The sequence below is a fragment of the Xenopus laevis genome, chromosome 7S (genome assembly GCF_017654675.1).
Source record: "Xenopus laevis strain J_2021 chromosome 7S, Xenopus_laevis_v10.1, whole genome shotgun sequence".
Lineage (NCBI taxonomy): Eukaryota > Metazoa > Chordata > Amphibia > Anura > Pipidae > Xenopus > Xenopus laevis.
The window spans coordinates 3,434,415-3,459,572 of NC_054384.1; the positions used below are offsets into that span (position 1 = coordinate 3,434,415).

General features: G+C 43.8%; 1 protein-coding gene and 4 non-coding genes across 5 annotated transcripts; all 5 read right to left on the bottom strand.

Moving 5' to 3' along the window:
• Positions 1–3,865: 3,865 nt before the first annotated feature.
• eif3a.S (eukaryotic translation initiation factor 3 subunit A S homeolog) lies at positions 3,866–23,218 on the bottom strand. The gene is given in 22 exon segments (NM_001091816.1): positions 3,866–5,466; positions 6,039–6,169; positions 6,428–6,572; positions 6,665–7,701; positions 7,850–7,941; positions 8,578–8,759; positions 9,173–9,326; positions 9,748–9,870; positions 10,515–10,628; positions 10,982–11,086; positions 11,400–11,747; positions 12,066–12,251; positions 13,480–13,596; positions 14,295–14,393; positions 14,842–14,946; positions 15,088–15,259; positions 16,685–16,893; positions 17,363–17,562; positions 18,050–18,213; positions 18,430–18,566; positions 18,658–18,848; positions 23,126–23,218. Coding segments are annotated over 22 exon segments (4,245 nt in total). The 5' UTR covers positions 23,175–23,218; the 3' UTR covers positions 3,866–5,281.
• Positions 8,868–8,988, bottom strand: LOC121396655. The gene has a single exon (XR_005963102.1). It is a non-coding gene; the product is annotated as a small nucleolar RNA SNORA54 (small nucleolar RNA).
• On the bottom strand, positions 10,363–10,487 carry LOC121396656. Its single transcript, XR_005963103.1, has one exon. It is a non-coding gene; the product is annotated as a small nucleolar RNA SNORA54 (small nucleolar RNA).
• LOC121396713 lies at positions 11,849–11,976 on the bottom strand. Its single transcript, XR_005963152.1, has one exon. It is a non-coding gene; the product is annotated as a small nucleolar RNA SNORA19 (small nucleolar RNA).
• On the bottom strand, positions 12,496–12,629 carry LOC121396712. Its single transcript, XR_005963151.1, has one exon. It is a non-coding gene; the product is annotated as a small nucleolar RNA SNORA19 (small nucleolar RNA).
• Positions 23,219–25,158: the final 1,940 nt, after the last annotated feature.

Sequence of the window (25,158 nt, forward strand, 5' to 3'; positions counted from 1 at the left end):
TGCTTTAACAATGTCGCCCAGCTGTTCATAGGCTGGAAAGACACAAGAAGACTTCTTTTGCCTCTTGAAAATGTTATTGGTTTGCTAAAGGTGGGGTGTGCCTGAATCAGGCTCTCGACCTCTCATTGTGATCTAGGGGTATCCTGATCCTATTCATCTGCGGATAGGATCTGTCCCTCTTCCCAATGCCTCTTCCTGTTCATCAGGCAAAACAGGTGGGGAAAGGGGAGGTCGCTTTGTGACCGACTGCTGAGTGACCGGTCTGTGAGGCTCTGTAGATAGGTGCTGTAGGACGGTATCTAGAGTCTCTGGAATTCTGGCTAGGTTTTGTAGACCCGCTAGAGATAGAGCGCACACCATTCAGAATCCAAGCTCGTTTGATTAGCTGTAGCTGTCGCAGAGCTGGCTGGTAGGGCTGTGTGGGATTGTAATTGTGCAGTGACTGCTGCAGTCTTACAGGCTTCACATATTGGCTCAGCCAAAACACTAGCAAATTTAGGTCTGCAAGTAGCCCATGCCAAATACTAAATTGCATTGGTGGTACATGCAGTTGCCTGCTTGGGAAGGGACTGGTCATCTGCCCTGCCCGTCATGGCTATACTATGTAGTGCAACCCAGTAAGTAAGATATTGGGGAATATTAGGAGAGTCCAGAGGAGTGAACCACTTCTCCCTTAGAGTGCAATCTGTGGAGACAGAGGGAAGTAGTGAAAAATCCCACAGTAGGTCCCATAGAGAGAGGGAAGTGTTAATCCCCTAGAGAAAGAGTAAGGGAAGTGTAACTACCTATTCACCAAGGTAGGAAGGAATGGTACCTTGTTCTTCTCTGTGAGAGACAGTGAGGCTGGAAACGCTCAGTACTGGAGAGAGAGATGCGGATCCAAAATGGCTGCCAGAGAGGTTTCCCGGGCTTTGGTATGGTACCTTAGTAAGATGGCGCCCGTGAGGCGCGTGTGCAGCGACTCGTGCACAATGAAATAGACGCATCGCCAGATGGTGGCGCGAAAGATCGCTGGGAATGGCACTGAGTTACCAATGCGGGGACTACTTTTAGTGCTGTTGTCCCATTATGATCTACATATATAAAAGCATTGTTAGAATTCTGTTCCATGGAAAATATGACTTAATATTGATTCATGAGAAAATGTATATTGTAACCTTAACATAAATATCAAATAAAAAGCATGAAACAGGAGGGTGATTTAGACAAACTGTGTGTTGACAGTGTCTTTATATCTACTGATGACCAGCTAAAGGTCTACTGGTAGATCCCATCTACCTTTTGGACATCCCTGGCCTAGGGAAATCTTTGTCAGAGAATAGCAGTGAAAGTGAAACTTAAATGCCTAGGAAATCTGTGTGAGAGAATAGCAGTGAAAGTGAAACTAAATGCCTAGGAAAATCTGTGTGAGAGAATAGCAGTGAAAGTGAAAGTAAATGGCTTTCTGCAGAGCTGACAGGCAGCATGTAATGGGGGGAGGGAGGAGGGAATTGACTTACCTCCTTGTGCCAGCCAGGAATGCTCAATAAAAGATATACCCTCCGTCGTGGCTACTGGTGCAGCCTCCGGAGAGCGGGAACCAATGCCCAGGGTAGTGTGGGGGGGGAGCTCCCCAGCCTGCAGCCTCCGTAGAGCGGGAAGGCTATAGAGCATCTTCAGATCAGAAGTCCTTGGCTGGAGGGGTTCTGGAAGAGAAACACTGACCCCTAGTAGTGGCATGATACTGAATAAATCTGTACCATTGCTCCCAGCCACGAAGTGTCCATCCTCCTTCTGAGGACACTAAAAGAAAACTGAGGATTGAGGAGGTAGGCGGGGATGAAGCCCAGAGCAGGAGGAGGAGGAGCCACTTTAACCTTTTAGTGTCCTTTCTCCAAGCAACAGGATCTTCATCCCCATGGTGCCTGTGTCCCCCAATCTAGGCAAGAGAAATATATATATATATATCAGTATTTATATGTTATATTTATTCATTGGTCTTGTACAAACGATGTAGAATTGTAAATACAACTTGATGTCACTTTACATCTATTAATCACATCATGTAACGCTGAGAGACAAAAAAACATTCTAAACCAACTAGAATGGAAATCTGTGTATTTCTATATCTCCCAGTGACATTTCTATTTGCTGTTACCGATGTCCTTCTATCGACCATGTTCTGAATCTCTGGCCAGGAGCCCCTCGTTGCTTCATGTTTCTCTTTTTCGCTAAACAAGTATCAACGTGTAGTTTCCTTTGTGGGTCGGGGCCTTGTGTGTTTTTCCAACGCACAGTTATGTATCTACGACTTTGTCTAATAGTGATCACTTGAGACTTCTTATATGGAGAGCTTTCCCCTATGTTTAGCAATGGCAGTTCTGGAGTTGGCTGTATATTTAGTGCAGCTGAGATGGTTGTGAATACCTTGCGCCAATAGTGACTGGGACATCCCCACATGATGTGCCTAAAGGAGCCGTCGCTGCATTGCACTGGGTGCAGCTTAATGGATATTGTGGATTCATTCTGTTCAGCCGCTCTGTGGATAATATACCTCTGAATTACTTTGTGATCAGCATTTGGTGAAACAAAACGGGGCGACTCCGGGAGGGATTCTGCCAGTTCTGCAGTGAGAGTGAGGAAAGCATTTTGGCAGGTTTTAAGCAAGAAGTTTACACTGAGTTTATTGTGCTTACAGAATCTCAATATCTGGTATAGATTAGAAATGAGATGTTGGTTGTCTTATAGCAGCTCCAGTCCTCCAGTTAAACCTGCTCATACAGTAGCCAAGAAGATTCTGGGATTCCAAACTCCTGGTTTAAGTTTATGGTCTGTTAGTATGTGGTTGATTACTTTAATGCCCTTATTAGACCATGGCCCGGTGGACTCTTTACTTTGGAAATCCCTAAGCGATCGTTTGCCCCAAATAGAGGTATCAGGGTATTTAGCCTGGGAGAGGCATAGTTTGTGCTCGCATTCAAAAATTCCTTTATCCAAAGATAACTGTCCCAAGGCTTTTCTCAGTAAAAAATATTTTTCTTTATTTAAATTAGCATTAAAAATTCAGATACAAACTCAAATGCTAATTTAAATAAAGAAAAATATTTTTTACTGAGAAAAGCCTTGGGACAGTTATCTTTGGATAAAGGAATTTTTGAATGCGATTGCCTGAGAACTGGGGCGAGTCCCTTGGGCTGAATTAGATAGAGATCAGATGTGGACTCCCAATTGATGTATAACATAGTTTGTGCTCGCAACCACATTTTTTGACCTAAAAGTATCAGGGGATGCTCAGAGTTAGTATTTCTACCCTTCCGAGTCTTCAGCATCCTTTGTAGAATTGGCATCTCTGCTTCCCCAAATACCTCCAAAAGAGCTGTGGAGAAACAACGAGGGTCTGTACTGATCCATGGTTTTATTTGGGCTATATGTGTGGCCAAAAAGTAGAGCTGAAAGTCCGGCAAGGCTGCCGATCTCTTTAGAATTCCAAGCCTTAGCCTGGGTCTACCTTCCCCCCATATAAAGGGTCCCATTAGTTTGTCCAGTGACTGAAAAAAGCTTGAAGGAATAGCCACGGGAGAGTGCGATAACATATACAAGATTTTTGGGAGTATGGTCATTTTAATCAGACTGATTCTGCATTGTGGGTTAAGGGGAAGAGAAGGCCACTGTTTGAATTTGGATTCTACCATCCCCAATACCGGAAAAACATTCAGATCTCAATAAGACGATGTTGGCAGCGACACCTCCACCCCCAGATATTTGAATTTCACAGACCACTGCCAGCCCTTGAGTATTGAGACAATTGGCATCAGAGACCCCAATTCTAACAGGTAAGTAAAGTGCGGCCCCTCCATCTCCTGCAGTGAAAAAGCCGAGCCATGTGTTTGTATAAGTACTTTATTTTCCATACAATAAGCAGCAACAAGTCCTGTGTTGGCCTAAATACGTTGCCATACAGCACAACCGGGTGTTCCTTTAACCTGACAGAGTAACGCAGCTTTTTATGAGGAGAGAAAAGAGAGAGAAATTCCTTCTACTACAAATTGCTTTATTTAAATACGACATTTCAGTAGAGACTAGGGGAGAAAAAAAAAAAAAAGTCGGTATTGAGGCAGTCATAGCAAAATGTCACCGTTAACATGCAGCTCCCTTCCCCCCAGCTATGGTTGAACATCCAACTCCCAGCAGCCAGTGTTAAAATGGTGGGATGATGGGAGTTGTAGTTCTACAGCTGCGGGCTGCACATTTTGCATGCATGGGGCAAAGCACAGTTTATCTGTAAAGGGTCAGTTATTACAAACTCATAAAAAAACCAAAATGTAAAACAGGCTTTGCGTTATGGGCAGCGATATGGAGGGTCTGCGTTCAGAATCAGGTTATGGTTATCAGACATCAGCCTTCAACCTGGTACATTTTATTATACAGGTATCATTCAAAGTCCATGCACCTGAAAGAGAAAACCCTTCATTCATTTTGATTGGTTGAGACTGTTGCCTTGCTAATGATGCTCTAGTGTTTCATTGGCGAGGGCAGTTGTGGGCCTGGTTCATCCATTATATTATCGGAAGGTTAGAATACAGTGCAGCAGGGCTGTCCAATCGGAAGCAGTGGCCTCTAACAGACCAAAATGGCCTCAGATATCCCAATATTCTCTTGGGTCACTTCAGAAAACAGTGATTTGGGTTTCAGGGAATGGGAGGGGTATGGGCTTCGTCATTAAACTTATTAACCAATAGGATTATCTGACCCATTGTAGGCCACAAAAAGAGCTGAGTGTATTTATTGGGTCCTGGTTAAGTCAAAGACACTACTAACCAATGACAGAGCCTAATGCCGCTGTCCAATGGCTTTTCGTATCCTACACATTTAGAGACAGGGTAAGGGCAGCACCAATCAGATAAAAGGATTGAGATAAATAGGAGCTGCAGTGCTCAGAATTGCTTTATTGAACAGAATATATGGAGTAGGGGGGACCATAGTAGAAAAATACTCCTGCAATGTGGTTTTAAAGGGCCACACGAGCCTCTACAAGTTCTCCAGGTCCAGGTCCCAGACACCTCTAGGTCCCCTGCGCTTGCTGAATAATGAGAATAAAGGGCAGATCTTACTGCTGCTTCCTCTAGAGAAGTCATATAAAATGCACCAGACAAGTTGAAGGCATGGGGTCAGTGACCCTCAGGTATAGAAGCAGAGAGAGATGCAGAGAATCACATTAGGGCACACACAATGTTGGGAATATTTGAATGGAAGAACAACGCTAACCCACAATACCAAGCCTAACCAATCAGATTAGAGCTACCTAACGCCGCACTGTTGTCCACCCATCCTCATCTTCTTCAAGTTTGGGGCGTCGAGGGGCGTCTTTTTCCTCCTTCTTTTCTGTGCGCCAAGAGGGTTTTTCCCTGTCTGCCGCAGCAACTCGTCGGGGGGTGCCGCGCTCTTCTTGCTGGCTGTCTTTTTGTTCGCCCTGTCGCCATTGGCTCGCTATAAAAGAAAATGGTCAATTAAGGCACAATATGCAAGGAGTGGAGCGCTACATTGGGTCGGATACACGCAAAGTGGTCGCGTTTTGGGCAAAGAGTCCCCGATTCCTTGGCCATGCGGGTATCCCGGCTGAATACCCAACAAAGGTGCCGCCTTCATCCCTCCCACGTGGTTCCTTCAGTTTTTTTTTGCAAATCTTTATCAATTAAAGTTTAAATTAAATGGAAGGATCTGTAGAACGACTTCTTTAGAGGGAACTGTAAGATTACACCACGTATTAATATAAAAAATTGTTGTATTTTTCAAGTCAAGACGTTGCCTCCATAAACAGTGGTAACTTAAACCCATTATATAAAATGCTAGTGCTAGTTAAATTCCTCTCATAAAACATAAAGTGCTATTGTGCTCTGCTGATAAGTGGCTGGTTGCTGAATTTGTAAATCAAGAAAAAATTGATTATATAAAACCTTAGTAAATAATTACATAGGTTTCCATAGGGGAATGAAAATGACTGCGCTTTACTTTAAGAGTCCAATTTCTATATAAAGGCAACATTGATTCACTGCACTTACGTTCATCTGTTTTAGGTGCTGCTCGTCTCACATCACTGGGTTCTTTTCTGTCTTCTGTGCTCTTGTCGCCCGGTGAGACCTTTCTCGGCGTTACGTTATCATCTCCCCCCCGTCGCCATGCAGATTCCTCTCTGGAAGCAATGCAGCAATTTAGTCAACGTTTCTACTTCTGGTGTTACATTTAAAGGGAATCCAAAGGACTGTGCTAGCCATTGGCCCTATCTGAAGTGAAAGTGGCACACAAACAGCGAGGGGAGGAGGGGAAGTGGTCCAGCACCTTATTACAAATGAAATAGTTGAAGTTTGGTTGGGCCTTGGCTAAAGACACAGAATGCACAGAACAATGCTACAGTTATATCGCATTCCAGAGCAATATTAGGAGCGCCCACCTGACTGGGCGCCTGTCTCGCTCAGAATCCTTTTCGCCATCTTCTCCTCTCTTAGACCAATCACGCTCTTCAGGCGGCTTAGAATCATGGGATGGGCCCCAGCTGTCTTCCCGGGCTTTTTCTCGCTCTCGCCAACCCCCTGAAGCAGAAGTGGGGGAAAAAAAAAAAAAAGGGTAAAGTCATTTACATTTGGTAATTTTCTTCCTAGAACTGCAAAAAAAAAAAAAATCAATAAACCTGGGCGACTTGTTACAACGGGTTTCCATGGTGTCTGGCCTCTGTCCTCTTCGGCTCCACGTCTTGGACCTCTGTCCTCTTCAGCTCCACGTCTTGGACCTCGGTCCTCTTCAGCTCCACGTCTTGGTCCTCGCTCCTCTTCGGCTCCACCCCGCCAAGATACACGTTCTTCATCCATGCCACGTCTTGGTCCACGATCATCCTCAAAACCACGACGAGGCGTTCGGTCCTCATCAAAGCCCCGTCGAGGACCACGGTCATCCTCAAAGCCCCTCCTTGGGCCACGGTCATCCTCAAAACCACGTCTGGGCCCTCTGTCATCCTCAAAACCACGTCTGGGCCCTCTATCATCATCAAAACCTCTCCTTGGCCCACGGTCATCATCAAAGCCACGTCTAGGACCCCTGTCTTCATCAAAGCCACGTCTAGGGCCCCTGTCTTCATCAAAGCCACGTCTAGGACCCCTGTCTTCATCAAAGCCACGTCTAGGACCCCTGTCTTCATCAAAGTCACGTCTAGGGCCCCTGTCTTCATCAAAGCCTCTCCTTGGGCCCCTGTCTTCATCAAAGCCTCTCCTTGGACCTCTGTCCTCATCCAAGCCACGGCGTGGCCCTCGGTCCTCATCCAAGCCACGGCGTGGCCCTCGGTCCTCATCCAAGCCACGGCGTGGCCCTCGGTCCTCATCCAAGCCACGGCGTGGCCCTCGGTCCTCATCCAAGCCACGGCGTGGCCCTCGGTCCTCATCCAAACCACGGCGTGGCCCTCGGTCCTCATCCAAGCCACGGCGTGGCCCTTGGTCATCTTCAAATCCTCTCCTAGGGCCTGGCTCATCATTAAAACCACGTCTGGGTCCTCCATCTTCTTCAACACTACGTTTTGGACCACGATCATCTGTACCACGCCAAGAAGCTGCCCGTTCTTCATCACCATCACCCCGTGCCACCTGTTCTTCATCCTTTCTCAAAACGGAATCTTCATCTCCTTCACGGTCTTCATCTTTCACTGGCTTTGAATCCTGTCCACCGCTACGCCAATCCCTAAAATTAAATGGAAGAGTGTGAGGTCTTCACAAACGCATTAGTCAAGTTAGTGTTTTATCTTAATTGCCCAGATATCTGGCATAACCTTTCACACCTCTTACTTATAACGAATGCCATATTACTGTGAATAGTCACATATTACTACCTTTCAGGAGGAGCTTGCTTGCGTTCATCTGGGTCTGCACCTCTTCTCCATCCACTTTCCTCTCTATCTCCCCAGCGAGAAGGAGTATCCTGCTGCAAGACAAAATGTGCAACAAGACATGGGGAAGGCAGCAAAGACATAGCAGAAGACAATTTTGTTGAGCTTCAAATACAATACAGGATAAACCTTTAAATTAACTTAGTATGATGTACTTTTTATTTGTGGTTTGAGTTTTGATTGGTATTCAGCAGTTTTCAAGTTTGCAATACCAGCCATCTGGTTGCTAAGGTCCAAATTACCCTAGCAACCATGCCAGAGACTGGAATATGAATAGGAGAGGCCTGAATAGAAAGATGAGTAACAAAAAGTAGCAATATCAATAAATGTGTAGCCTTACAGAGCATGTTATTTAGATGGGGTCTGTGACCCAATTTGAAAGCTGGAGAGTCCCAGAAGGCGGCAAATTTAAAAACTTTAAATATAGAAAAAACAAAGGCCAATTAAAGAGTCAATTGAGAAGCCTTTCTATAACAGGACTAGGGTGTCGTTGGGCCCTGATGAAGGTTTGTGGAAGACTGGAATTCAGCAGCATACAGTTTTTACATGCAGAGAATAACCCTAGGAACAAATACTTGGGGCAAGGTTCTGTCCTTTCATTTGGCTTTTGACACTTTTCGGATCTCCATTCTACCCCCAACCCAACTCTGAACCTTTAGTGGAGACCTCACCTTCCTGAAAGAATCATCGGGGCCCCGCCTCTCCTCATCTCGCTTCTTTTCCCGCTCTTCTATTTCGAGCTCTCGCAGGCGCTTCTTGCGTTCTTGTTCTTCCAGCTTCTTCAGCCGCTCTTGGTATTCTCTCTGTTCAGCTTCACGCTTCTCATTCTCTATTTTCTCTCGGTCTTCGCGCTCTGCAACAGAGATAAAAAGGACCTTAATTCCAGTGAACAGATTCGTGGACCTGGAATATAAAACAACTGAAGCTGTTCAGGAGAGGAACATGCAAGAAGATTAGAGAAGAATGTTTCCAAGTCAAACACAGACTAAATAATTAGCCTTAACTGTTCTCCTTGGAGTTAATATAGCACCGGAATGGAACCCACTGCCAAATAGAGTGGCAGCAAGTTACGAACAGTGCACACCAAACATATTCTACCTTTGTGCAAATAGTGGCCTGGGCTCCTCGCAGACACCAGATCCTATTTTGCATTGACACCCCCCCAATATATTACAGGGCAATTCTTCCCTCTTGAAAGGAAGACAAAATCCAGCCCAAGGAGGCATTTTCATTTGCTCATTTAACTCCGAGCAACCCATCACTTACCCTGTTTAAGTTGCTCCTCTATCAGTCTCTGCTCCTCCTCCTCCTTATCTCTGTAATAAGAGATTCTTCTTTCTTCTTTGCGCTGTCTCTTTCTCTCCTCCAGACGCACTCTCTTTTCCTCTGCTAATCGCTCCTGAAACTGCTTCAGTTTTGCCTGCACATGGGTAAAGTCAGTTTTAGGCTTCCTAAAATCGATATTCTGCAGAAAGCTGAGGGACTTCAAGTACCACAATAGTGGATAATCAGTCCTGTAGCATCAGTTTCAAACCTCATTTCTGCCTGATGACTTCAAACAGTTCCTAAGCTTGCCCAGAGCACACCGAGCGCAAGCAGTGACATGGACAAGGATTGCAAGCTCACATGTAAAAATGCAATCGCCTATATCCTTTATAAGGCTGCAGGACCTTTCTTGAAGTACAGTAAGTTCAGTATATAAAACACAGGTATAAGTTCTCCCAAACAAGGAACTAAAACATACACAGGCTGCAATAAATGATCTAACCAGCAGATGGTGTGCACCTGTGTTCAAATGTTGTTGGCCTGTGCCGTGTTCCTGCATGAGGAGAAATACTTACATCGTACACTGACTGACGGGAGGCTTTGAGATTAGAAACAAACGAGTCTCTGTCCTCCAGCATCCTCGACATCCTGTTCTTGTGTTCTACTGCCTTCTCTCGCTCCACCAGTAAGGTGCTGATCTGTAAGCACACGTGGTTTAAAGAACAAGTTCTACGGGACTCATTAGTAACGCCAACACAAGGAATGTACTACTGAGATCTGTACATATTCCTTCTGAAAATGTGGGAAAAGGAACAAATTCTTTATGAACGTACATCCTAAACTACACAGTAGCCTGTAGGCACTGATCTGTATCCTAGCCAGAATATCCTAGTCCAGAATTTCCCTCTGGCAAATCTGGTGCTTATGGGCCAAGACCACCCCTATTGTCACTTTGGGAATGGCAACATTTTTTTAACATTGCACTTTAACTCATGGAGAGCTGCAAGGTAGCAGGTGCAAAATAAACCAGCTTCTGTTTTGTGACAAAGCGGATAGATACAAGTGACCTGATTATTTGGTTAACCAGTCATTTTTCTCTTAACATTCTTGGCTGATAAAGAGACAAAGTTACTCACAATAAAAGAATTTTGAGTTGTAGCCACAGCCTCAAGGCTAAAGCTCATTCTTAAGATGTTCCCCAAAAAGAATATCAGCCCAACAGGCGTGGGACTGTGTTGTCCTTAGTGGGATTTCTGTAGCACTGGAATGGAACCAAATGCCAACAAGTAATGGCAACTGATTACGAACAGTGCAAGGAATGTGACTTATACAGCGGACTTACCCTTTCCTCCTCTTGCAGCTCCCACAGCTCCATGTCACTGATCCTCTGCTCATCATAGGCTTTCTTTAGCAGTGGGATTTCCTCCAAGCGTTTTGCTCTTTCGAAGTAGTCGATCTACAACAGAAATAGAAGAGTCCAACATGAGTGCTTTTAATTGGACAGCAGGGGTCTCATGGCTTACGTCTTATGCTGGGTGCTAACATAGAAGGGGTGGAAGAGCCTGGGTGCTAGGAAACTTTTGCAAGACTTTTGTGAGCTTTAACCTTCACAACAGATCTATGTCATTTGAACCTTGAGATGCTCTTTTTACCCATGGACACATTATTGGTCACAATAAAAGTAGGAATATTGACCGCCAATATATCTGCTGGAAGAGCATCAGCTCAGCAAACTGCTAACCCAAAATTCTAACATCCATATTTTGAGTGTAGACATATCCACATGCGCGAAGATAAAATGGAACCCACCTTCTTCTCCTGATTCTTCAGACGGTCTTGGAGCTCTCTCTTTTCCTTCTCCAACTGCTCCACCTGTTTAGCCATAATGAAGTCTGGATCCAGTTCTTCAAGATTCTGTAAATAAATAAGGAGAGAAGAGTATTTTAGAGGGGGGAGAATGGAAGGTTCCTACAGCAATAACAGGGATATATTGAATAGTGATGGGGCCCCAGACTTTATGAATACCCATTAATGCAACAGGATTATCAGACAATATGACCCTTCAGCACCAGGGGAGATGACTTCAATAACGGACATGCTGCCTGATATATCATGTTACAGCCCAATTATACTAATTCTCCCTAATAAGCCTACCTACAACTGGTGCTCTGTATGGAGTGAGACTCCCTAACAAAGCAAATGCAGAGGGTGTCCCACATGTGCTTACTTCTATGTCAATGTCCTTAAAAGCTTTGGCTCCAAACTCAGTCTTCTTGATCTGCTCCAGCCGCTCCCGCACAGTTTTCTTCTTGATTTGTTCATGCTCCTGTAAAATGCGCTCCTTCTCCCTCTCCTTAGCCTCCTGCCGCAGCCTTTCCTCCTCTGCTTTGCGTACTTTCTGGAGCTCTGCTTCCCTCTGCTCATGCTCTTCCTTTTCTCTCTGGATGTTCAGGTTCTCAAGGCGTTCCTTGCGTTCTTCTATAGTCTGGCGACGGGTCAGTATACGCTGGTGTTCCTTTCGGGAATTCTTCTGGTAGGCAGAGATCGCTATCTGGTGCTGTTCCTCCTTCTCTTGCTAAAAGAGAACATTCAGGGTGTATATTAAGTGGGGCTCTTCAGTTTAGAATATAACATTTATACTTCCATTTGTACAGATAGGCATCAGCAGCAGATTAGCCGTGTAAGAAGGAGACTGGCAGTGGTAACAAATCCGTTACACTGCTAATTAGCCTTCCATTTGATTTAGCACATAAGAAATAACATGTCTCAACACAATACTGGGAGCATGTCAATGAAATGTGCAGCTTTTACAATTACAGGAATAAATCTATGCAGCACTCAAGCTGGTGTTTTAAGATTCACATTCAAGCCTGTCTCAGCCCCAAATACTCACCAGCACATGAGCCGGTTTAATGGTGGCTACAGCCTTGGAGAGGACAGTGGACATTGCAGTAAGCTGGTTCCGTATATGCTCAGAGGGCATGTTTTGCAGGAAAGGTCCAACAGGTGCATCCTCCCGTGTGGAATAATTCAAATCAGACCCAAAGCTTAGAGTACGAGAAGTGTGATCTATACGGACCTAGAAACAAAAGAAAATCACTGAATCTGTATGGCACAATGAATGGCATGTACAGTGCCCGCACTACAAGGTAAATTATACTGCTCAAATACAGCTTTAGCAATCACAAGCTTGATATTGTCTTGTCACTGAAGTGTAAAACCTACTGAATAAGATGCACCAAGCCTTTAAATACATAGCGTCCTACACAAGGAAACAGTAAAGAGCTACACAATGGCCAACGTTTCAGAGGAAAAGCCAAAGCGTATGTATGAAGGGGACTGGCAGCAGTAACGATCTGCATGTAGTTACACTGCTAATTAGCCTTCATTTTACTTTAGCACATAAGAAATAACTTCACTCTGCACAATACAGGGAGCAAGTCAATGAAATGTGCGGGTAAATATAAATGTACAGGACACAGCCTCTCCCTATACAATAAAACCACCATGCTACTACAGCAGAATTCTGCACTGAAATCCGTTTTTTCAAAAGAGCAAACAGATTTTTCTACATTTAAATCTGACATGGGGCTAGACATATTGTCAGTTTCCCAGCAGCCCCCAGTCATGTGACTTGTGCTCTGATAAACTTCAGTCACTATTTACTGCAAGTTGGAGTGATATCACCCCCTCCCTTTCCCCCCAGCAGCCTAACAACAGAACAATGGGAAGGTAACCAGATAGCAGCTCCCTAACACAAGATAACAGCTGCCTGGTAGATCTAAGAACAGCACTCAATAGTAAAATCCAGGTCCCACTAAGACACATTCAGTTACATTGAGTAGGAGAAACAACAGCCTGCCAGAAAGCAGTTCCATCCTAAAGTGCTGGCTCTTTCTGAAATCACATGACCAGGCAAAATGAGCTGAGATGCACCTACACACCAATATTACAACTAAATACACTTGCTGCTTCAGGAATGACATTTTATATTGTACAGTGAATTATTTGCAGTGTAAACAGTGTCATTTAGAAATAAAAACGACATCATAAATATCACGACAGAATCCCTTGTAAGTGGTCACTTTCCAAGCTGTAAGAATTTTACCCACACCCACTGCCTAAGTGCCCAATGAGCTTCCCAAGGAATTTTAGAAATGGCTTCAGGTGATGTATTTTTTCTAACCTCATTTACTAGGTTGCTTCACTTATTACTGTTGTAAGAATTAGTAATCTGTAGCTCCCCAGGTCATGTTGAATTCATATTCCAGACATCCTTTGGAATGTACCTGCCACGGATCACTTACTTGCAAGTTGCAGTGCCTTGCAGCATCGACAATGGCACGCTCCAGCAAAAAGGCATCGACAAAGGGCAAAAGGGAGGAGAGCCTGGAGAACTCAATGGTCTGATAGATCTGTGCAACCTAAAGGTAAATAAGAACCGTAAACTTGTCTGCAGAACAGAATATATGTGCACATTGCAGTGTCGTGTATTTAATGCACAGCATCTATTATTATATAATGTTGTGCTTAAATGAGAACTAGACCCTGAATATGGCTAAAAATTCAGCTTGTCAATAGCAGCAATGATCCAGGACTTCAAACTTGTCACAGGGGGTCACCATCTTGGAAAGTGTCTGTGACACTCACATGCTCAGTGGGCTCTGATTGGCTGTTGAGAAGCTAAGCTTAGGGCTCGTCACTAATTATCCAGCAGAAAATGAGCTTCCCTGGCTGTAATATAAGCTGATGCTACAGGTTTGCTGATTATTCAATTCTGATGCTAATTGCACTGGTTTCTGTGCTGCCATGTAGTAATTATGTGTATTAATTACTAATCAGCCTTATATTGTGACATTTCTATTCTATGTGTACTGTATATTGTGAGTGGCTCCCTAAGCTCAGTAAGTGACAGCAGAACAGAGCATGTGAATCAGCAGAAAAGAAGATGGGGAGCTACTGGGGCATCTTTGGAGACACAGATCTTTACTGCTAAAGGGCTGTGGTTGCCTTGGGCTGGTACAGAAGCACAAAACATCATGTACAACATTTCTAGCTACTTCTTTAGTTAAGCTTTAGTTCTCCTTTAAATGCAGCAAAGAACAAGCATATAAAGGGTTACCTGCTGCAGAAGGCGCAGAACGGTGTTGCTCTGTAGCTGAGGAACATACTGCTGCAGCTCGGGCTCTTTCTCGGCTTGTTCTTTTATCCAGTCCAACACCTTTAAACAAGATCAATCATTTAACAGACAGGAAATGTTAGCTGCCAATTACTACAGACTAAATTCCTGGGATCAAAAGTACAGATTGTAAATATTAAAGGAGAGGTAAAAATCTGACTTTTAACAAAAAAAATCGGACTCCCATGTTCACTCAAAGGGATTTGCATCCTAGGAAACGAGCGCTTGTTAAAATATGGTTCCAAATGTGATATGGAATGTCCACCACTAGGGGGTGCTTGTGCAGGCCCAACTGTCGTGATAAACAGAGCTCAGCAAATGCCTCTGAAATAGATCTAACTGCACAGGGGACGGGGTTCAGCACCACTGGGTCCCTTTTGTCCCAAGATTTTCTGTAAGTACTAAAGCAATTACGCTAAACAGAAATGTTCTCTCTGCTGCTGATGTTTATGTCAGACCAGGATGATATTTCGGGAAAAGGCCTCCCCACCTTGGTGACGCGGGTGCAGAGTTTGAGCGGGTGGAAATCCACTTCCAACCAGTTGTACAACTCCTTCACCTCAGGAACAACGTGTTGCAGGGCATTAAACCGCACCTGAAAAAGGGAAAGCGAACACAAGTGAGACGTATGTTAAAAGAACATAATTGACTTAAGTGTTCCCTGTAGCTTTTCACTTTGAGTTCTTGGATTGATGGAAACGGATACTATTATAGAGTCCCAAGGGCTGAAACTTGCCATATCTTTAATAAGTCCAACACGGTTGGGGGGTGATTGTAGTCCCAGCAATGTAGCCAAGCGTCGCTGTTTTTCTACAATGATGCCATCCATATCCAGGAGACGGGCGATGTCTGTGCGCTCTGGAGTTATGGGGATGGAGAGTGTAGCAAGCAAAACCCTCGTAGACATCCTATTGATGAAGAAAAATCACAATAAGCAGCAAGTCAGCAGCAACAGCCAGTTCCCCTTATGATAAGGACCACCGTGTAAGTGATCAAACTGGGTAACCTGCCCTAATGAACAGGTAGCCACATATACCGGCAACTTGAGTGTCTGAAGGCGACTGACAGCAATGACCACAAAAATGTCAAGCTGCTAATTTTCCTTCTGTTTTCCTATAGCACATAATAAATATCTCTACTCCCACCACAAAGGGAACAGAGACATTGAAAAAGTGCCCTATGGAACGCTGCCCTGACAAGCACAAAGAGCCTCCCAACTGCCGTTCCTCTTCATTTAGTTATGCGCTCAGTGTCCGACTGGGCCGACGGGACACCATGAAAAAACCCGGTGGGCCCCGCTGAACCTGCTTCCTCCCTCCCTGGCCCCCAGCGCAACAGAAAGAAAAGGAAGGAAGGTAGCCACGGGGCCAGAGGGGGGCTGGGTTGCGGCTTCAGTCCGACGCTGTATGCTCTGCACTATATACACCTGCTACATATTCACCCATTTATCACTCATGTGTTTCCACCCACTCAAAAACTGGCAGTTAAAGTTTGAACTTGATGGACTTGTGTCTTTTTTTCAACCTAACTTACTATGTTACTCCCAGCCATACCCCTGAGGATAAACTATGGCAAACACAGTTTAACAATATAACAGAAGTCACTTCCACTCTAGGCCATCTAATCAGGTGGCTTCAGCTACATTGCTTCAAGAGCCAGAACAAGCAGTGCAGAGAATATAAACAGCGAGAAACACACTGTTGACTTTATTGAAAATAACGCTTAAATCCATGAAAATTGTTAAATGAATATTGGGAAAAAGATTAGAACTACATCTTATTTTATAATGTCAGAACAGTTTTTGGAAGGAGTTCACTTTCCTCAAACATTGAGATTTAGTTTTTTATTAACACATGGGAAATAGTCATGTTTCCATGAACTCTGATAGCAAGAGTCTGTATATATCAATGGGCAACAGTCTTGCAAGCATGAATGAATGAATGAATGAATGAAGGGAAAACTTGCAAACTCATGCAGGAGGCTAATCGGAGAGCACCATCTGCCGCCAAAAAGGGAGGTACAACTCAGGGAAGGGCAGGTCGGTATAAAGGAGAGCTAAACTCAAAGAAATTCCAGCATATATTTATGTATGTATGTAGAATTTGTGTATATCTAAATGCAGAAAAACGTGAAATGCAAGAACATAAAACTGGAAAGTACAATTATTACCTTTATTCAGTAATCACTAGGGGGATATATATATATATATATTCGTCCATTATAACATATCTAGGCGTTTCGATCTACAGGAGATTATCATCAGGATATAGATATATATATGAATGGTGTTTAGCTTCCATTATAGCATTACTAATTAGAGTACAGTTACCCACCTCTGCATTTCCTCTGGGGACAGATTCTTTCTCATTTCCCGGGAGAGGTGATACAGTCTGTGTAAGGTGGAGGCGTGAAACAGTGCGTTTCCAGATTTCCAGAACACCGTTGAGACTTTATTGTAATAATTTGCCATCAGCTGGGGCTTCGGTGGCTTCTTAGATAAGGCGAAAAGGCCGTGTATATCCTCAACAGCTTTGAAGGCTTCCTAAATACGATTGTTAAGCAGAGTTATTTATTTGGTATAAAAAAAAAAGGGGGAAAAAAAAAGCAAGGGGCTCATGGAAATGAGAAATTAAAACTTGGTTTGAAAAGTTTATTATGCCTCTCGTGTTCAACAAAAGGTACATTCAAGGTCAAATAATTTAGCATGTTGCAGGCAGTTGCATTTTATGTGACTCCGCTCCTTGGTAGAAGTAGTTTAGACTCATCAGATTTGCTGGGGTCACAGAGGAACCCTTAAGTAGAGAGAACTGCAAAAAGGACACGGTAAGGATAAATGTATAATAAAAATAAAAGGCAACAGAGAATGGATAGAGCCCTTTAAGTAACCCAAGAAATGTACACAAAGAATTCAAATGGGGGAGGCCTTGCTTAATGATTTAAACAAGGGTTAACTGTACCCCCACATAAAACATGTATTCTGGGAATCGATAAGCGAATCTCCAAGTCCGTACCTGCCAGAGCTCCATGCTAATGGCACTGTCCAGCTGAACCAGCCTGGTTTCTAAGTGCATCGACTGGCTCTCGGGATTGTTCAGGTTAATGGCAGTGCTCTGATTATGGTGCCGCTGGATCTGACTCAAATGCATCCGGAGGTTGTCGCACAGCTTGCGGAACTCTGCTTTCCGGGTGTAGAGCAGGCAGAACTTGAAGGCTGCAGAGAAAAGCTTTAACAATAAGGGGGTTGTTTACAAAAATCCGATTTTTTAAGTAAAAAAAAGTCAGACCAAACTAGAATCCATCATTTGACCTTATTTATCATTGAAAAAAACTTGATAAAATCGGTTCACGGAAAAAAAAAACCAAATTTTTCCGGTTTTATGCCTGAAATTTTTGTGAAATTGCTCGAAACCCCAGCGCAGACCATGATATCTTTGAATTTGAAATGGGACCTTTGCCGTTGGCTTTCACAGGACCCCGACAGCTTGGAGATGGAGAATTTTTGGATCCGGACTTTTAACAGCCTCAAGGTCAAATAAATAAAAAAAAAACATTTTCACTAAAAATTCAGATTTTATAGTAAAAGAAACTTGAATTTTTGGAGTTTTTGGCACTCGGACTTAAATAAATAACCCCCTAGGTGTATTTTGCACATTCTAAAGTGGGGGATGGAGGTCCAAGAATGTAACGGTTCTGGTTACCTTGCTGAGCGATGTCATGATAAAGACGCTCGACTTTGGAGTTGTTTCTGAGCAGGTCCAAGCACTGTCTGTACGACTCCCAAAGGAACTTCACCCAAGGAGTCAGAAGCAGCCGATCCGTCCGGTCCTGGGTGTCCTCACCGCTAACAGCGCTCAGCAGAACACTAGAAGGAACACAATTACGGGCCACTCAATCAAACCGTTTTCAACGACTGCAATGATTTTATGCTGGGTATGAGATTCAAGGAAAAGTTCCAGTGATGACTTTTGTTCTACAGTCTAAAAAGATAATTTTAGGTAGATGGGCGTGTCCTGACTCCAAGTGGGAGGGATCATTGAGCTCCCCTATTCCTGAGTAATGGATTCAAAGGTTCAATTACCTTTCCGGAGTCTGAATATTATCAAGATCTTCAATGTCCAACACCATCTGCTGAGAAGACTCTTTGGCCGACTCCGTCCTCTCCTCGGCCAATTTCAAGTAAGCGCGGACAACATCTTCTAATGACTTGATGTTAACCTACGTTAAGGACAGAAAGGAGCTTTGGTTCAATTCACATATACAGGGTCCTGTTCATGGGCAGAAAGGCTGCATGGGTGGAATCCCTTACCTGCTGGCAAATGTTCTTGTACTGGTACAAGCCTTCCTTGGCCAGGTGACTCTTGCGCAGGTCCACGCACAGCTCCAGGTACTTGAGCATAATCGGCTCGTGAATTTTCTGCCATGTTCGGTGCTTTTTGCTCTTTATCACGTCGTATAAAACGTCGAGAGCTGGTTGCTTCTTACCAACCTCAAGGAATTCTGGGGTGGGGACAAAAAGACAAATTTCAAGTCTAAAAAAAAAACCTAAAAACTTGGATTGTCGAGTTTTCTGGATGACGACAGGCCAGAAGTTAAACACGGGGTGTGCCTTTGGGCTCTGCAAATGGAGCCTTAGGGTCAGGGCACAAAGGCAGATTAGTCGCCGGCTACAAATCTCCTTTTCTTTGGGGTCACTAATTTCCACCAAACTGCCTCCCCGCCGGCAAAAATGTAAATCACCGGCGGGATAGCACTCAGATCGATTTGTTTTCTGAAGTCATCCGAAGTTGAAAGCGGAAGTGCTCAGAGTGCCATCCCGCCGGCGATTTACATTCTAGCCGGCGGGAAGGCATTTAGGGGAGATTAGTCGCCAGAAGAATAGATTTGTCGCTGGGCGACTAATCTTCCTGAATCTGCCTGTGTGTCCTGACCCTTAGATATGTCTAATCGGAATCTAAATCTCACTGTCTGTTAGATATCGGCATTGCAAGGGCTGTGCTGCACTCTGTGAATTAAAGGTGCCAACTTAGGTCCAAACTCTTTATTAGGGACCCTCTGTGAGGGGTCTATGGGGAGTGAGTGAAAATTATAAGGGTAAGTAGCCCTTTCCAAAGGAAAGAAGACAAAAACAGGGCCCAATAGAGGGGGAAGTGCAATATATAAACACACAAGCTGAGCACAGAGAAATGAAAACCATGGGACTAGTGAATGTTACACAGTCAGCAACATATAAATGCCGGGGAATGAAGAGTCACAGGCAAAGCAGAACCTCTGGGGACAATGTTGTGGCTCCTGAATGAATTAACGACATTAAACGGGTTGTTCACCTTCAAACTATTTTTTCAGGTCTGATGATTTTAGTCAGTTCAGCAGAAATAGACTTTTTCCCCCTATTACTTTTTTCTATTTGTGACCATTTTTCTATTACTGAAGTGTAAAATTTTTATTTTCACCTTCTTAGGGTCTGGCCACACAGGCAGATTCGGGGAGATTAGTCGCCAGGCGACAAATCTCTTCTTCGCGGCGACTAATCTCCCCAATGTCTTCCCCCGGCTAAAATGTCACCTGGGGGCAGACACACAGAGCGATTCATTTTCCAAATTCGTCTGAAGTTTGTTCGTGAGGCAATTACAGGCGACTTTGGAAAATGAATTACTCTGTGTGCCTGCCCCCAGGCGATTTACATTTTAGCCGGTCAGAAGGCAGATTCGTTTTCTCAAGTCGCCCATAATTGCCTCATGAACAAACTTCGGGCGAATTTGGAAAACAAAGCGCTCCGTGTGCCTGCCCCCAGGTGACATTTTAGCTGGGTGTAGGCAGATCGGGGATTTTATTTGCCGCGAAGAAGAAGAGATTTGTCACCTCGCAACTAAACTCCCCAAATCTACCTGTGTGGCCAGACCCTAAAGCAGCTCTGGGAAGGGGGGGGGGGTCGCCGACTCTAATTGTTCTAAATTGAGTTGATCCATTTCTTATCTTTGTCCCTGCTGAGCAGAATCTCTGGGTTTCATTACAGGCAGCTGTTAGACTTGATACAATAGTTACTGATACTCCAGAGATGCTGCTGAGAAATGTATCAACTAAATGTATCAACTAAATGTATCAACTAAACGTATCAACTAAACGTAACAACTAAACGTAACAACTAAACGTAACAACTAAACGTAACAACTAAACGTAACAACTAAACGTAACAACTAAACGTAACAACTAAACGTAACAACTAAACGTATCAACTAAACGTATCAACTGAACGTATCAACTAAACGTAACAACTAAACGTAACAACTAAACGTGGCAAATTGTACCAGTTCAGATGCTCCTGGATCACTGATCTGCCAGACTGAGACACTAGAGACACAAACATTAAACTTACATTTTGGGAAACCGGTAACAAAATAAATAATGGAAAGTAATTGAAAAAAGTCTGTTTATGGGGAACAATCTGAAAGCAACTGAAAAAAGTGTTTGGAAGGTGAACAACTCCTTTAATAGCGTTATTTAAAATCATGATTAGACTTCCCTGCACAGTAGAGGTTCTGTTTGGACCAGACTGATTGGATCAGGAAATCTTTATGGATAGTCTAATATTACACTGTATCCAATGTACTAAAGTTCTCCAGTAATCGTCAGCTCACGAGCCTCACACAAGGGACGATTAAAGGTACAAGAGCATCACAGTCAGCAGGAAAACCAATTCAGTTGAGCTTTTTGAGTTTAAGACCCTCTTTTCGGATGAACATTTGACTGGGCCCTCCAATTAATCCTCAGAACATTAGGGGTATGGAAAGTATTTTTGAGAATAGTGAACCTATTCAGAGACACGCCAAATAGCAAACCCCCATGTTCCCTAAATCTGACCCCAAGGCTGAGGAGCACATTCATGTTTAAGTACCCCATGGGGTGGGACATAAAGTTCGGCAACATCTAGTCTGAATTAAAGAGACAGATACGGTGGGACAGGACGGGTGACACCCACAGGCTCCCTACAACAACCAACAGCGATTCCGGGTGTTATTAGTAGCAGGAAAGTAAAAATCCCTCAAAAACTACTTCCAAGAGAAACCCAAATACACTGATCTTATTAACTTGGGCAACATACTGGCCCAATCTCCCCGAGAGAAGCCGTAATATTTACAGTTCCAAAGTCCAATCATCTTACACCAGATGTCACTGTCTCAGTACTGATGTAACTCAGTGTGTGTGTGTATATATATATGTAATCGAACAACAATGTCCGCACTCAGGTATTAAAAAGGTTATTTATTTAAAAGAACAGACATTTTGGCTATTATTCCAGCCTTTATCAAAGTGAAAAACATTTACTGCTGTGTGTCTAATAAACACCAAACAGCTGTGAGTGTGCGTGTGTATATATATATATATGTATAAGTGTGTTTGTATATGTGTATGTGAGTGTGTGTATAAGCTGGGGATCATTTGGAATTGGTTGAAATTGATAAAGTATATTTTTTCAACCCAAATGAACAACGTAAGTGTGTGTTGTGGCTACAGGCTCAATGTATGAAGCCTAAAGGTGGATTTATTTGGGGTTAATAAACATTACGGATGCACCGAATACAATATTTTGGATTCAGCTGAACACACGAATCATTTGCAAAAGATTCAGCCCGAATACTGAAACCAAATTGGAATCCTAATTTGCATATGCAAATTAGGGGTGGGAAGGGCTACTTTTTTTTTTACTTCCTTGTTTTGTGAGAAAAAGTCACTCGATTTTCCCTGCTCCTAATTTGTATATGCAAATTAGGATTCGGCTTCAGTTTGGCCAGGCAGAAAGATTCAGCGAAATCCAGATCCTGCTGAAAAAGGCCGAATCCTGGATTCAGTGCATCCCTAGTAAACATTTCATGGATCATCCCACTTCATTTTCCTTTAGTGCCGGTTATTAAATATTATACTGGTCTCATATAAACTCACACCTTGCTCTACACATAGTAACACAAGTGTCACCTGCTAAATGAACGGACACAGTGGGGACACAGGGCTTGGAAATAAACAATTCCCAGATGCACAAGGACAAATAATCGCAATGGAAACTTTACATTATGAAATAAAAGGCCCATTTTGAAATGACTCTCTTGCAAAAGGCAAAGATGACAAAACAGCTCATTCGCCCTGATGATTTCATGACTTGTGTCCCCAGTGAATGTGTAACACTAGGAAACAGGAGTCTCACACAGTTGTTTTATAAATGTTATTGACAAGGGATTGGTGTTTTCTCTGAGAATTCCAATAAACAGACACTGGCTTTGTTGTAGGGAGAGACATAGAATACAAGTGTATAATAAGAATACAAGTCTATAATAACCTGGGGGAGGGGGGACAGTGATCACGTGACAGACTCAGCATTAAAGGACGTGACTTTTGGGATTGAGAAGTTAAATAAAGTGACAGGAGCAGGTAGTGGAGAGACCGACTGTACAACTATTCGCATATAGTGGAGGGCAGTGCAGGGGCAGTAGGACAGCCAATAGCAGGAGGAGGGAAGGAGGGCAGCCAATAGCAGGAGGGCCGCCAGTTCCACAGAGAAGGAGGGGGGACTGGGCTTTATTAGGGCGGATAGTGAAGAGGCCCGGGAGCCGCTGAGGGAATAAAGAGACCGCGGGAGAAGCGGAAGGTGAGGAAGAAGGCCCGAGGCCTGTCCATATGTCGGACAGTGACAACCCTATCGCCTCACACGCCGCATCCACAGACTCTTCCCGCCCCGAAACCGACATACTCCGAGCGCAGAGACACCGTGTCCTTCTACTCACCGTTGGCCCGTTTGAGGGCGTTCTCGGGGCGCTGGAAGTAGACCGGCATTGCGGCAGATAATGGCGGGCCCGGTTAGTGCAGCTGCAGCATGTCCGCCACGCCAGAGAAAGAGACTGAGGGGGAGGGAGACGCGACGCACTGCCACTTCCGGTGTGCGTACGTCCTACGTCACTCTCTGCGGACCGGACGGGCTTTCTTTGCCGGAAGGAGTTGCTCGTGTCTTTACTGAGACTTTTCATTTGTATCCCGCGCCCATTCCTTCAACCTCTGTCTACTGTGTCTGTCCCTAATGGCTCGTCCCTTCCCTCTCACACACTCAGCCCCAGACTCAGACTCTTCCCTCCTACTTTATAGTAGTACTTATCTGTTATCTACTGTGTATCCTGTGCTTGAATGGCTGCCCCCATGGCTACACAGCAGCTTGTTTATATAAACTATAGTAGTACTTATCTGTTATCTACTGTGTATCCTGTGCTTGAATGGCTGCCCCCATGGCTACACAGCAGCTTGTTTATATAAACTATAGTAGTACTTATCTGTTATCTACTGTGTGTCCTGTGCTTGAATGGCTTCCCCCATGGCTACACAGCAGCTTGTTTATATAAACTATAGTAGTACTTATCTGTTATCTACTGTGTATCCTGTACTTGAATGGCTGTCCCCATGGCTACACAGCAGCTTGTTTATATAAACTATAGTAGTACTTATCTGTTATCTACTGTGTATCCTGTGCTTGAATGGCTGCCCCCATGGCTACACAGCAGCTTGTTTAAATAAACTATAGTAGTACTTATCTGTTATCTACTGTGTATCCTGTGCTTGAATGGCTGCCCCCATGGCTACACAGCAGCTTGTTTATATAAACTATAGTAGTACTTATCTGTTATCTACTGTGTATCCTGTGCTTGAATGGCTGCCCCCATGGCTACACAGCAGCTTGTTTATATAAACTATAGTAGTACTTATCTGTTATCTACTGTGTATCCTGTGCTTGAATGGCTGCCCCCATGGCTACACAGAAACTTATTTATATAAACTATAGTAGTACTTATCTGTTATCTACTGTGTATCCTGTGCTTGAATGGCTGCCCCCATGGCTACACAGCAGCTTGTTTATATCAACTATAGTAGTACTTATCTGTTATCTACTGTGTATCCTGTGCTTGAATGGCTGCCCCCATGGCTACACAGCAGCTTGTTTATATAAACTATAGTAGTACTTATCTGTTATCTACTGTGTATCCTGTGCTTGAATGGCTGCCCCCATGGCTACACAGCAGCTTGTTTATATAAACTATAGTAGTACTTATCTGTTATCTACTGTGTATCCTGTGCTTGAATGGCTGCCCCCATGGTTACACAGCAGCTTGTTTATATAAACTATAGTAGTACTTATCTGTTATCTACTGTGTATCCTGTGCTTGAATGGCTGCCCCCATGGCTACACAGCAGCTTGTTTATATCAACTATAGTAGTACTTATCTGTTATCTACTGTGTATCCTGTGCTTGAATGGCTGCCCCCATGGCTACACAGCAGCTTGTTTATATCAACTATAATAGTACTTATCTGTTATCTACTGTGTATCCTGTGCTTGAATGGCTGCCTCCATGGCTACACAGTAGCTTGTTTATATAAACTATAGTAGTACTTATCTGTTATCTACTGTGTATCCTGTGCTTGAATGGCTGCCCCCATGGCTACACAGCAGCTTGTTTATATAAACTATAGTAGTACTTATCTGTTATCTACTGTGTATCCTGTGCTTGAATGGCTGCCCCATGTCTACACAGCAGCTTGTTTATATAAACTATAGTAGTGTTGACAACTTTTTCTGCTGAATTTAAATTGCTTTTTTTTATTATAACAATATAACAGACTGAGTGAAAACATCTTGTAAATGATTGTTCAAAGGGGAAGTAATGCCTGCCCAGCAAACTTAGTTTTAATACCTGTGCAAAGGCCTCCACCCCCACCTGTTCACCGACACCCCAACCTATCTGGCCCCCCATTGTGTCCCCTGAACTGCAAAG